This window comes from Oncorhynchus nerka, unplaced genomic scaffold (genome assembly GCF_034236695.1).
Source record: "Oncorhynchus nerka isolate Pitt River unplaced genomic scaffold, Oner_Uvic_2.0 unplaced_scaffold_5031, whole genome shotgun sequence".
NCBI lineage: Eukaryota > Metazoa > Chordata > Actinopteri > Salmoniformes > Salmonidae > Oncorhynchus > Oncorhynchus nerka.
This window is the reverse complement of record NW_027036275.1, coordinates 1-13,479: the sequence shown is the minus strand read 5'-3', so window position 1 is coordinate 13,479 and position 13,479 is coordinate 1. Positions and strand designations below refer to the sequence as shown.

At 44.2% G+C, this 13,479-nt stretch overlaps 1 protein-coding gene across 1 annotated transcript; it reads left to right on the top strand.

Annotated features, from left to right (window-relative positions):
* Positions 1-1,147: 1,147 nt before the first annotated feature.
* Positions 1,148-10,849, top strand: LOC135566425 (asparaginyl-tRNA synthetase-like). Its single transcript, XM_065014140.1, has 9 exons — positions 1,148-1,207; positions 2,528-2,637; positions 3,786-3,906; positions 4,082-4,222; positions 5,860-5,940; positions 6,100-6,206; positions 6,681-6,813; positions 9,799-9,897; positions 10,045-10,849. The coding sequence occupies exons 1-9, from the start codon at positions 1,163-1,165 to the stop codon at positions 10,084-10,086; spliced, it is 879 nt and encodes a 292-aa protein (XP_064870212.1). The 5' UTR covers positions 1,148-1,162; the 3' UTR covers positions 10,087-10,849.
* Positions 10,850-13,479: the final 2,630 nt, after the last annotated feature.

Sequence of the window (13,479 nt, the reverse complement as noted above, 5' to 3'; positions counted from 1 at the left end):
AAACGAGCTAGCGAGATTCTATTGGCCCGTTCTAGCACACAGTTGCATATTCTCGTTAGAACGCTCACCAAATAGCGTGTGCCATAACTCATTTCTGCCTTGCACTCCTAATCAACGACATTTAATTAAAACAAAACGTTGTCTAGGGTAAAGCCTACCAAACTTGGTCCACTCTATTTGTAACATATTCTAGTTTTGTGAACAGAAACTGTATTGAAATCAAATGTTTCATCGATGAGAAAATTTGAAGAATATCGATCAAAATCCATCTCGTTATATCTCCTCCCACTGCCGGCCACTTGGCTTCCTTTCACGACCATATTTGCTAGTGATTGGAAAGGTCAAGCGGATGCTTTAAAACATTTGTATTACAATCCGATGAAATCTCTGTGTTCATTGTTCAATCTGTGATGCTGCCTTGTTGACAACATAAACGGTGCAGATTTAGAGACGGGCCGTTTTTCCCGGTCTCGTCTCTGGTCATGGACCAGTAGCACACGGTTCAGCATAGTCTTATTGTCTAGTTGAAAAGAAATGTCCCAGAATCGCACCAATAGCCAACCGACGTTAAACCCCATCGAAGAAGAAGGAGCACCAATAGCCAACCGACGTTAAACCCCATCGAAGAAGAAGGAGCACCAATAGCCAACCGACGTTAAACCCCATCGAAGAAGAAGAAGAAGGAGCACCAATAGCCAACCGCTGTTCAACCCCATAGAAGAAAACGAAGAAGAAGGAGCACCAATAGCCAACCGCCGTTCAACCCCATAGAATAAGACGAAGAAGAAGGAGCACCAATAGCCAACCGACGTTAAACCCCATAGAAGAAAACGAAGAAGAAGGAGCACCAATAGCCAGAGACCCAAACGGGAAGTGATCTTCAACCAGGATGAACGGGACAACGTGAATGTCAACTAGTGTTTTATAAACTGAATTTAACCGTCATAATGAAGAAATCGTCTACCTCTTTTGTATTTTAGTAATTGTAGCTCCATATTGCATAATATAGCGTCTGTAACTAAACTATTTATTTGTTCAACGTCGAAATTTAGAGGCATATAGTAACAATGTTGCCGGCTAGGTTGTGGTTGTCTGAAGCAGCTCTTGGAATGTGGCAAAGCCTTCGATATTACTGCCAGGAGACACCCAGAAAGCTCCGAATATGCGAGGCACCAAATTTAGAAGTGGGAACAAAATCAAAGTGCAGGTATTGTAATTGTGTCTACTGTAGACCGTCATTGTAAATGAATAATTTCTTCTCAACTGACCTGCCTTGTTAATAGGTTAAATAAAATAATGTCATAAATGAATGAATGAGAAGTAAGTGAATGAATGAATGACCCTCAGAGGTTTGCTGCTCAGTGTGCATCACTGCTACTGTCATTTCCAAATATTACATTTGTAACTTCATTTCTGAAAGGTTAATTACAGACTACTGTATTTAGCTATTTCACTCAGGACCGGGATGGTCAAAGTGTATAGTGTAATGTACTGTCCCTCCTGTGGTGAAGAAATGTATTGTCTATGCCTGTGAAGTGTGGTTGTCCCACCTAACTCTAGGATTAATCTTGTAAGTTGCTCTGGATAAGAGTGTCTGTTAAATGACTAAAATGTTGTTGTTTTAAAACGCAGTTGTCATACTTGAGTAAAAGTAAAGATGCCTTAATAGAAAATGAGTCAAGTGAAAGTCACCCAGTAAAATACTACTTGAGTAAAAGCCAAAGTATTTGTTTTGAAATATACTTAAGTATCAAAAGAGAAAGTATTAATAAAACCAGATGTCTTTCTGTTTTATTTACAGGTAGCCAGGGTCACACTCCAACACATATCATTTACAGTGTGTGTGAATTGGACCATTTTACTGTCCTGCTAAGCATTCAAAATGTAATGAGTTATTTTGGGTGTCAAGGAAAATGTATGGAGTAGAAAGTACATTATTTTCTCTTGGAATGTAGTGAAGTAAAAGTTGTCAAAATATCAAAAGTAAAGTACAGATACCCCCCAAAAATGACTTCAGTAGTACTATTTTTTTTTTAAAGTACTTTACACCATTGTGTCCCCCTGATATCCTACGGCTGAGCTGGTCAAAGTCTATAATGTGGCCTCCCGGGTGGCGCAGTGGTCTAAGGCACTGCATCGCATCGCTAGCTGTGCCACCAGAGACTCTGGGTTCGCGAGTGTTCGGCCGGTAGGGATATCCTTGTCTCATTGCGCACCAGCGACTCCTGTGGCGGGCCGGGCGCAGTGCTAACCAAGGTCGCCAGGTGCACGTTGTTTCCTCCGACACATTGGTGCGGCTGTCTTCCGGGTTGTATGCGCGCTGTGTTAAGAAGCAGTGCGGCTTGGTTGGGTTGTGTTTCGGAGGACACATGACTTTCGACCGTCGTCTCTCCCGGGAGTTGTAGCGATGAGACAAGATAGTAACTACTAATAATTGGATACTATGACATTGGGGAGAAAAAGGGGGTAAAATTCAACAAAAAAAGTCTATAATGTACTGTAATATACCGTCCCTGTGATATCCTAGGGCTGGGTTCGCTCTGTGAGACCCCAGAAGGAGAATCTGTTCCTCCATGTGAATGACGGGAGCTCCCTTCAGTCTCTACAGGTAGTGGCCAGCTCAGAGCTCAACCACAGGTGAGGACGTACCTGGAGGCTACCTTTTATTATAGCACCCTCTTCCCTGTATAGTGCACTACTTTAGACCAGGGCCCATAGCACCCTCTTCCCTGTATAGTGTACTACTTTAGACCAGGGCCCATAACACCCTCTTCCCTGTATAGTGCACTACGTTAGACCAGGGCCCATAACACCCTCTTCCTGTATAGTGCACTACTTTAGACCAGGGCCCATAGCACCCTCTTCCCTGTATAGTGCACTACTTTAGACCAGGGCCCATAACACCCTCTTCCTGTATAGTGCACTACTTTTAGACCAGGGCCCATAGCACCCTCTTCCCCTGTATAGTGCACTACTTTAGACCAGGGCCCATAGCACCCTCTTCCCTGTATAGTGCACTACTTTAGACCAGGGCCCATAGCACCCTCTTCCCTGTATAGTGCACTACTTTAGACCAGGGCCCATAACACCCTCTTCCCTGTATAGTGCACTACGTTAGACCAGGGCCCATAGCACCCTCTTCCTGTATAGTGTACTACTTTAGACCAGGGCCCATAGCACCCTCTTCCTGTATAGTGCACTACGTTAGACCAGGGCCCATAGCACCCTCTTCCCTGTATAGTGCACTACTTTAGACCAGGGCCCATAACACCCTCTTCCCTGTATAGTGCACTACTTTAGACCAGGGCCCATAGCACCCTCTTTCCTGTATAGTGCACTACTTTAGACCAGGGCCCATAGCACCCTCTTCCCTGTATAGTGCACTACTTTAGACCAGGGCCCATAACACCCTCTTCCCTGTATAGTGCACTACTTTAGACCAGGGCCCATAGCACCCTCTTCCCTGTATAGTGCACTACTTTAGACCAGGGCCCATAACACCCTCTTCCCTGTATAGTGCACTACCCTCTTCCCTGTATAGACTACTTTAGACCAGGGCCCATAGCACCCTCTTCCCTGTATAGTGCACTACTTTAGACCAGGGCCCATAGCACCCTCTTCCCTGTATAGTGCACTACTTTAGACCAGGGCCCATAGCACCCTCTTCCCTTCGGGGTGAAGTGACTTGTGTAGTTATGTGATATATTACTATACCTGTCATGAGTATTTTTCATTGACTTGATTATCACTTCTCTGTTCTTTCCTGGTTGGTTGTTCTTCTCCAGACTGCTGACGTTTGGGAGTGCTGTGGAGATCTCAGGGAGCCTGGTCACCAGTCCCAGCCGCAAGCAGGACGTGGAACTGCAGGCTGACCAGATAGATGTGGTTGGAGAATGTAACCCTGTGGTAAATATATAACCAGATAGATGTGGTTGGAGAATGTAACCCTGTGGTAAATATATAACCAGATAGATGTGGTTGGAGAATGTAACCCTGTGGTAAATATATAACCAGATAGATGTGGTTGGAGAATGTAACCCTGTGGTAAATATATAACCTTTCTCGTGCTCTGTTGTTTCAGGACTTCCCCTTTAAGATCAAGGAGAAACATGGTCTGGAATACATCCGTCAGTTTCCTCACCTGAGGTGTAAAACCAACGCCTTCAGTTCCCTGCTGAGAATACGCAGCGAAGCCACCGCTGGTATACAGCAATATTTCAAGGTGAGATGAGACCAATGTTAGACCAGTAGACTAGAATATCAATCAATCAAATTGATTATAAAGCCCTTCCAAACAGCAAGCAATGCAGGTGTAGAAGCACGGTGGCTAGGAAAAACTCTAGAAACCTAGAGAGGAACCAGGCTATGAGGGTGGCCAGTCCTCTTCTGGCTGTGCTGGGTAGTGGAGGAACCAGACTATGAGGGGTGGCCATTATAAAACCTAGAGAGGAACCAGGCTATGAGGGTGGCCAGTCCTCTTCTGGCTGTGCTGGGTGGAGATTATAAACCTAGAGAGGAACCAGGCTATGAGGGGTGGCCAGTCCTCTTCTGGCTGTGCCGGGTGGAGATTATAAACCTAGAGAGGAACCAGGCTATGTGGGGTGGCCAGTCCTCTTGGCTGGCTGTGCCGGTGGAGATTATAAACCTAGAGAGGAACCAGGCTATGGGTGGAGATTATAAACCTAGAGAGGAACCAGGCTATGTGGGGTGGCCAGTCCTCTTCTGGCTGTGCTGGTTGGAGATTATAACAGGACATGGCCAAGATGTTCAAATGTTCATAAATGACCAGCAGGGTCAAATAATAATAATCACAGTAGTTGTCGAGGGTGCAGCAAGTCATTACCTCAGGAGTAAATGTCAGTTGGCTTTTCATAGCCAACCATTAAGACTATCTCTACCACTCCTGCTGTCTCTAGAGAGTTGAGAACAGCAGGTCTGGGACAGGTAGCACGTCCGGTGAACAGGTCAGCACCTCAGGAGTAAATGTCAGTTGGCTTTTCATAGCCGATCATTGAGAGTATCTCTACCGCTCCTGCTGTCTCTAGAGAGTTGAGAACAGCAGGTCTGGGACAGGTAGCAGGTCTGGGACAGGTAGCAGGTCTGGGACAGGTAGCAGGTCTGGGACAGGTAGCCCGTCCGGTGAACAGGTCAGCACCTCAGGAGTAAATGTCAGTTGGCTTTTCATAGCCGATCATTGAGAGTATCTCTACCGCTCCTGCTGTCTCTAGAGAGTTGAGAACAGCAGGTCTGGGACAGGTAGCAGGTCTGGGACAGGTAGCAGGTCTGGGACAGGTAGCACGTCCGGTGAACAGGTCAGCACCTCAGGAGTAAATGTCAGTTGGCTTTTCATAGCCGATCATTGAGAGTATCTCTACCGCTCCTGCTGTCTCTAGAGAGTTGAGAACAGCAGGTCTGGGACAGGTAGCAGGTCTGGGACAGGTAGCAGGTCTGGGACAGGTAGCAGGTCAGCACCTGGGAAAATGTCAGGTAGCCTCTCACTGGCTGTCTCTAGAGAGTTGAGAACAGCAGGTCTGGGACAGGTAGCAGGTCTGGGACAGGTAGCACGTCCGGTGAACAGGTCAGCACCTCAGGAGTAAATGTCATTTGGCTTTTCATAGAATATCATTGTTATACCAACTCATATCCTCTTCACACTACTGTCCCAAGCCAGGCTTTGCTGGTCTGGTCTGGCCTTCTCATCCATCGTTGGTGCTGGAACCATGTCGGGGGAAAGTACAATGTGAAAATAAAATATCCAAGATGACCCAATAGTGTGAAATGTCATTGTTGCAGGAGAAGGGCTTTATTCAGGTCCACACCCCAGTCTGGGTGATAATGTCTGTGTTGTTGTTGCTGCAGGAGAAGGGCTTTATTCAGGTCCACACCCCAGTCCTCACCTCTAATGACTGTGAAGGGGCAGGAGAGCTCTTCCAGGTTGAGGTGAGCTCTGTCTGTCAGAGAATTACAATTCTGATCTGTCTGTCAACAAAATGGTGCAGTAAATAAAGCCTCAGCATAATAATAATATAATAATTTCGTTTGAAACATCTGGTTGTTATTGTAAAGACAAGGATTAATGTGTCTTCTATCTTCCCTCAGCCTGCAGGTCAGGAGAAGAACCAGGATGAGGAAGGGCCCCAACACTTCTTCTCTGTCCCAGCGTACCTGACTGTCTCTGGGCAGCTGCATCTGGAGGTCATGGCTGGGTGAGGAGATACTGGAACTCAGTACCATGCTTTCATTCAGTCAGTCTTTTGGTCGCTCACTCACTCACTCACTCACTCACTCACTCACCACTCACCCACTCACCAACACACTCACTCACTCACCCTCACCACTCACTCACCCACCCCACCACACACACTCACCCACTCACTCACTCACCCACTCACTCACCACCACTCACTCACTCACTCACTCACTCACTCACTCCACTCCACTCCACTCCACCCACTCACTCACTCACTCACCACACCCACCCACCCACCCACCCACTCACCCACTCACTCACCACTCACCACCACTCACTCACTCACTCACCCACTCACTCACTCACTCACTCACTCACTCACTCACTCACCCACCCACTCACTCACTCACTCACTCACTCACTCATTCATAAGATCGAGAGAGAGTATTGTACGAATGCAGTATTTATATACTTTGTGTGTCTCTTCCAGGGCGTTTCCTGGAGTGTACACTTTTGGACCAACGTTCCGGGCAGAGAACTCTCAGAGCAGACGTCACCTGGCTGAGTTCTACATGGTGGAGGCAGAGATCTCCTTCACACAGTCACTCGAGGATCTAATGAAGGTATGGAATATAAGTCCCATTATATATAACGTTTCTAACTGGTAATACTCTACAGTACATGGTGGAGGCAGAGATCTCCTTCACACAGTCACTAGAGCAGTGGTTTTCAAACAACTCCTCTGGGAACCCCCAGCTGTTCCAAATCTCTCCTCACTCACGGCTGGGGGTCCCGAGGAGAGGTTTGATACGGCTGGGGGTCCCCGAGGAGAGATTTGATACGGCTGGGGGTCCCCGAGGAGAGATTTGATACGGCTGGGGGTCCCCGAGGAGAGATTTGGAACGGCTGGGGGTCCCAGAGGAGAGATTTGATACGGCTGGGGTTCCCATCAGTTTGATCCATTGTTGATATATGGTCTTCTTCTAGACCTGATTGACTAACTGACTCTGCATTAACTCCTTCTAGACCTGACTAAATGACATTAACTCCTCCTAGACCTGACTAAATGACATTAACTCCTTCTAGACCTGACATTAACTCCTTCTAGACCTGACTAAATGACATTAACTCCACCTAGACATTAACTCCTTCTAGACCTGACTAAATGACATTAACTCCTTCTAGACCTGACTAAATGACATTAACTCCTTCTAGACCTGACTAAAGGACATTAACTCCTTCTAGACCTGACTAAATGACATTAACTCCACTAGACCTGACTAAATGACATTGTGACTAAATGACATGAACTCCTTCTAGACCTGACTAAATGACATTAACTCCTTCTAGACCTGACTAAATGACTCCTGCATTAACTCCTTCTAGACCTGACTAAATGACATTAACTCCTTCTAGACCTGACTAAATGACATTAACTCCTTCTAGACCTGACTAAATGACTCTACTAACTCCTCCTAGACCTGACTAAATGACATTAACTCCCTTCTTCTAGACCTGACTAAATGACTCTGCATTAACTCCTTCTAGACTTGACTAAATGACTCTGCATTAAATTCCTAGACCTGACTAAATGACATTCACTCCACCTAGACCTGACTAAATGACATTAACTCATCCTAGACCTGACTAAATGACATTAACTCATCCTAGACCTGACTAAATGGACTCTGCATGAACTCCTTCTAGACTCCGACTAAAATGACATTAACTCCAATTTCAGACCTGACTAAATGACTCTTTACTAACTCCTTCTTAGACCCGGGATCAAATGACATTAACTCCACCTAGACCTGACTAAATGACTCTGCATTAACTCCTTCTAGACCTGACTAAATGACATTAACTCCTTCTAGACCTGACTAAATGACATTAACTCCTCCTAGACCTGACTAAATGACATTAACTCCTTCTAGACCTGACTAAATGACTCTGCATGAACTCCTTCTAGACCTGACTAAATGACATTAACTCCTTCTAGACCTGACTAAATGACATTAACTCCTTCTAGACTGTGGTTGCAGATGTAACACATAGACAAATGCATAAGATATATGGAATAGTTGAACACTAAAAACAGACTACATGAAGGAAAGGTGACATAGCTGCCAGGATAGCTGGACATACCAAGGCCAGAGGGATATAACAAAGGTGGGGGTCAGTCAAATGACTAACTGATGACCAATAGACATAGTTCGCATATTTTTAGGACGTAGAGATGCAGAAGGAATGACAGAGAAGACACATAGTCTGTTGCTATGAGGTAAAGACACACATGCAGAGGGACACATAGAGTTAATTACAGAGCCAAAGCATAGGGTTGTAAAATAAGAGGAATGTATAGTATTTTTAGTATAGCTGGACACGCTAGAAACTGAGGAGACACATAGTCTGCTGATCTTAGATAATTCACAAACAAAAGAATGCATTTAGTTAAGTGCAGGAACAAAGCAAAGGTCTTGTCATCATCATTTATAATCTGACGGAAAGCAGGTATGAGCATTATTGAGCTGAACAAGCACGATGCACGGATTGGAATGTAAACTTATTTGACATGTGAGATGGGCTCATATACAATGTGGATAAATACTGGTGCGAGGGCTCTGGAAAAGGGTGTGTTCTGTGGGTCCCTTTGGGTCCTGCGGAGCTCTCCGGCTTTCTGATACGAGGGTGTATTAAAAGTCTATCATTGAATTCAAAAGTTCTCGGACGTGTCATTTTTGAACTGATTGGCCACTACAAGACCTGACTAAATGACTCTGCATTAACTCCTTCTAGACCTGACTAAATGACATTAACTCCTTCTAGACCTGACTAAATGACATTAACTCCACCTAGACCTGACTAAATGACATTAACTCCTTCTAGACCTGACTAAATGACATTAACTCCACCTAGACCTGACTAAATGACATTAACTCCTTCTAGACCTGACTAAATGACATTAACTCCTTCTAGACCTGACTAAATGACATTAACTCCTTCTAGACCTGACTAAATGACTCTGCATGAACTCCTTCTAGACCTGACTAAATGACATTAACTCCTTCTAGACCTGACTAAATGACATTAACTCCACCTAGACCTGACTAAATGACATTAACTCCTTCTAGACCTGACTAAATGACATTAACTCCACCTAGACCTGACTAAATGACATTAACTCCTTCTAGACCTGACTAAATGACATTAACTCCTTCTAGACCTGACTAAATGACATTAACTCCACCTAGACCTGACTAAATGACATTAACTCCTTCTAGACCTGACTAAATGACATTAACTCCTTCTAGACCTGACTAAATGACATTAACTCCTTCTAGACCTGACTAAATGACTGCATGAACTCCTTCTAGACCTGACTAAATGACATTAACTCCTTCTAGACCTGACTAAATGACTGCATTAACTCCTTCTAGACCTGACTAAATGACATTAACTCCTTCTAGACCTGACTAAATGACATTAACTCCTTTATGACACTGGATGTCATAAGGTGAAAGCACCAATTTGTAAGTCGCTCTGGATAAGAGCGTCTGCTAAATGACTTAAATGTTAAATGTAATTAACTTGTGTCCTTCCCTCTTCAGGTGATGGAAGACTTGTTCAGGTCTACAACAGAACATCTCTTGTCTCAGTGTCCTGAAGACGTGGCTTTGTATCACAAACACGTGTCACCAGGATACAGGGTGAGACACCAGAAAATATCTAAAACGCAATACCATGCATGCATATTCTCTGAACATATTGAATGAACCTTGAACCCCCCCCCCACACACACACACACCCTATTGACCTAAACTAGAGCTGATTCTGTTTTCTCTATTTCTCCCAAGGACTATGTGGATCTAATGATGAAGAAGAGTTTTAATGTGTAAGTGTGTGTCATGATTATGCAAGCTTTAATGTGTCCCAAATGTCTCCCTATTCCCTACATAGTGCACAAATTTTGACCAGGACCCATAGGGTAGTAGTGCACTGTATAGGGAATAGGTTGCCTTATGGGTCATGTCTCACATCTACAAATCTAAATCAAATCAAATGTCACATGCTTGGTAAACAACAGGTGTATACTAACAGTGAAATGCTGACTGAAGGGTCCTTGGTAAACAACAGGTGTATACTAACAGTGAAATGCTGACTGAAGGGTCCTTGGTAAACAACAGGTGTATACTAACAGTGAAATGCTGACTGAAGGGTCCTTGGTAAACAACAGGTGTATACTAACAGTGAAATGCTGACTGAAGGGTCCTTGGTAAACAACAGGTGTATACTAACAGTGAAATGCTGACTGAAGGGTCCTTGGTAAACAACAGGTGTAGACTAACAGTGAAATGCTGACTGAAGGGTCCTTGGTAAACAACAGGTGTAGACTAACAGTGAAATGCTGACTGAAGGGTCCTTGGTAAACAACAGGTGTAGACTAACAGTGAAATGCTGACTTAAGGGTCCTTGGTAAACAACAGGTGTAGACTAACAGTGAAATGCTGACTGAAGGGTCCTTGGTAAACAACAGCTGTAGACTAACAGTGAAATGCTGACTGAAGGGTCCTTGGTAAACAACAGGTGTAGACTAACAGTGAAATGCTGACTTAAGGGTCCTTGGTAAACAACAGGTGTAGACTAACAGTGAAATGCTGACTGAAGGGTCCTTGGTAAACAACAGGTGTAGACTAACAGTGAAATGCTGACTGATGGGTCCTTGGTAAACAACAGGTGTAGACTAACAGTGAAATGCTGACTGACTGAATGGTCCTTGGTAACAACAGGTTTAGACTAACAGTGAAATGCTGACTGAAGGGTCCTTGGTAAACAACAGGTTTAGACTAACAGTGAAATGCTGACTGAAGGGTCCTTGGTAAACAACAGGTGTAGACTAACAGTGAAATGCTGACTGAAGGGTCCTTGGTAAACAACAGGTGTAGACTAACAGTGAAATGCTGACTGACTGAATGGTCCTTGGTAACAACAGGTTTAGACTAACAGTGAAATGCTGACTGAAGGGTCCTTGGTAAACAACAGGTTTAGACTAACAGTGAAATGCTGACTGAAGGGTCCTTGGTAAACAACAGGTTTAGACTAACAGTGAAATGCTGACTGAAGGGTCCTTGGTAACAACAGGTTTAGACTAACAGTGAAATGCTGACTGAAGGGTCCTTGGTAAACAACATGTTTAGACTAACAGTGAAATGCTGACTGACTGAATGGTCCTTGGTAAACAACAGGTTTTGACTAACAGTGAAATGCTGACTGAAGGGTCCTTGGTAAACAACAGGTTTAGACTAACAGTGAAATGCTGACTGAAGGGTCCTTGGTAAACAACAGGTTTAGACTAACAGTGAAATGCTGACTGATGGGTCCTTGGTAAACAACAGGTGTAGACTAACAGTGAAATGCTGACTGACTGAAGGGTCCTTGGTAAACAACAGGTGTAGACTAACAGTGAAATGAAATATATTTTTTACATAAGTATTCAGACCCTTTGCTATGAGACTCAATATTGAGCTCAGGTGCATCCTGTTTCCATTGATCATCCTTGAGATGTTTCTACAACTTGATTGGAGTCCACCTGCAGTAAAGTCAATTGATTGGACATGATTTGGAAAGGCACACACCTGTCTATATAAAGGTTCCACAGTTGACAGGTGCATGTCAGAGCAACAACCAAACCATGAGGTTGAATAATTGTCCGTAGAGCTCAGAGACAGGATTGTGTCGAGGCACAGATCTGGGGAAGGTACCAAAACGTCTGCAGCATTGAAGGTCCCCGAGAACAAAGTGGCCTCCATCATTCTTAAATGGAAGAAGTTTGGAACCACCAAGACTCTTCCTAGAGCTGGCCACCCGGACAAACTGAGCAATCGGGGGAGAAGGGCCTTGGCCAGGGAGGTGACAAAGAACCCGATGGTCACTCTGACAGAGCTCCAGAGTTATTTCCGAATGTATTGTATATTTAGAGCCATATCCCTGTAATGCTTAGAGAATATCTAATTTCAAGTGGTATTGAAGTGTTGTGGTTGCAGGTTCACCTTCCTCATCTAAAGCTTATTATTTTGGGCTGTTGCAATAGGCCACCAGGTGCTCACAGTCAGTACCTAAATAATGTGTGTGAAATGCTTGATAGTGTTCGTGATGTAAACAGAACGGTCTTTTTTCTTGAGGACCTGAATATTGACTGGTTTTCATCAAGCTTCTCACTGTAACCAGTGTCTGTAATCTGGTTCAGGTTATTAATCAACCCACTCAACAGGAAGCTTCTCACTGTAACCAGTGTCTGTAATCTGGTTCAGGTTATTAATCAACCTACCAGCGTGTTTACAAACACGACAGGAACAAGATCATCCACATGTATTGATCACATCTTTACTAATACTGTAGAACGTTGTTCTAAAGCTGTATCCGTACCCATTGGATGCACTGATCACAATATAGTGGCTATATCCAGGAAAGACAAAGTTTCAACAGCTGGGACTAAAATAGTATATTAGAGATCATACAAAATATTTTGCTGTGACTCTTATGTGGATGAAGTTAAAAACTATTTGTTTATTATTGATAAACATTCACCTGTAAACATTCACCTGTTAAGAAACTAACTGTTAGAACTGTTAAGGCTCCATGGATCGATGAGGAATTGAAGAACTGTATGGTTGAAAGAGATGGGGGGGGCAAAAGGAAGTGGGAAAATTGCTATCGATCAATAATTACAAACCTCCTGGCATTGACAACTCTGATGGAAAGCTACTGAGGATGGTAGCTGACTCTATAGCCACTCCTACTGAGGATGGTAGCTGACTCTATAGCCACTCCTACTGAGGATGGTAACTGACTCTATAGCCACTCCTACTGACTCTATAGCCACTCCTACTGAGGATGGTATCTGACTCTATAGCCACTCCTACTGACTCTATAGACACTCCTACTGAGGATGGTAGCTGACTCTATAGCCACTCCTACTGAGGATGGTATCTGACTCTATAGCCACTCCTACTGAGGATGGTATCTGACTCTATAGCCACTCCTACTGAGGATGGTAGCTGACTCTATAGCCACTCCTACTGACTCTATAGCCACTCCTACTGAGGATGGTAGCTGACTCTATAGCCACTCCTACTGAGGATGGTAACTGACTCTATAGCCACTCCTACTGACTCTATAGCCACTCCTACTGAGGATGGTATCTGACTCTATAGCCACTCCTACTGACTCTATAGACACTCCTACTGAGGATGGTAGCTGACTCTATAGCCACTCCTACTGAGGATGGTATC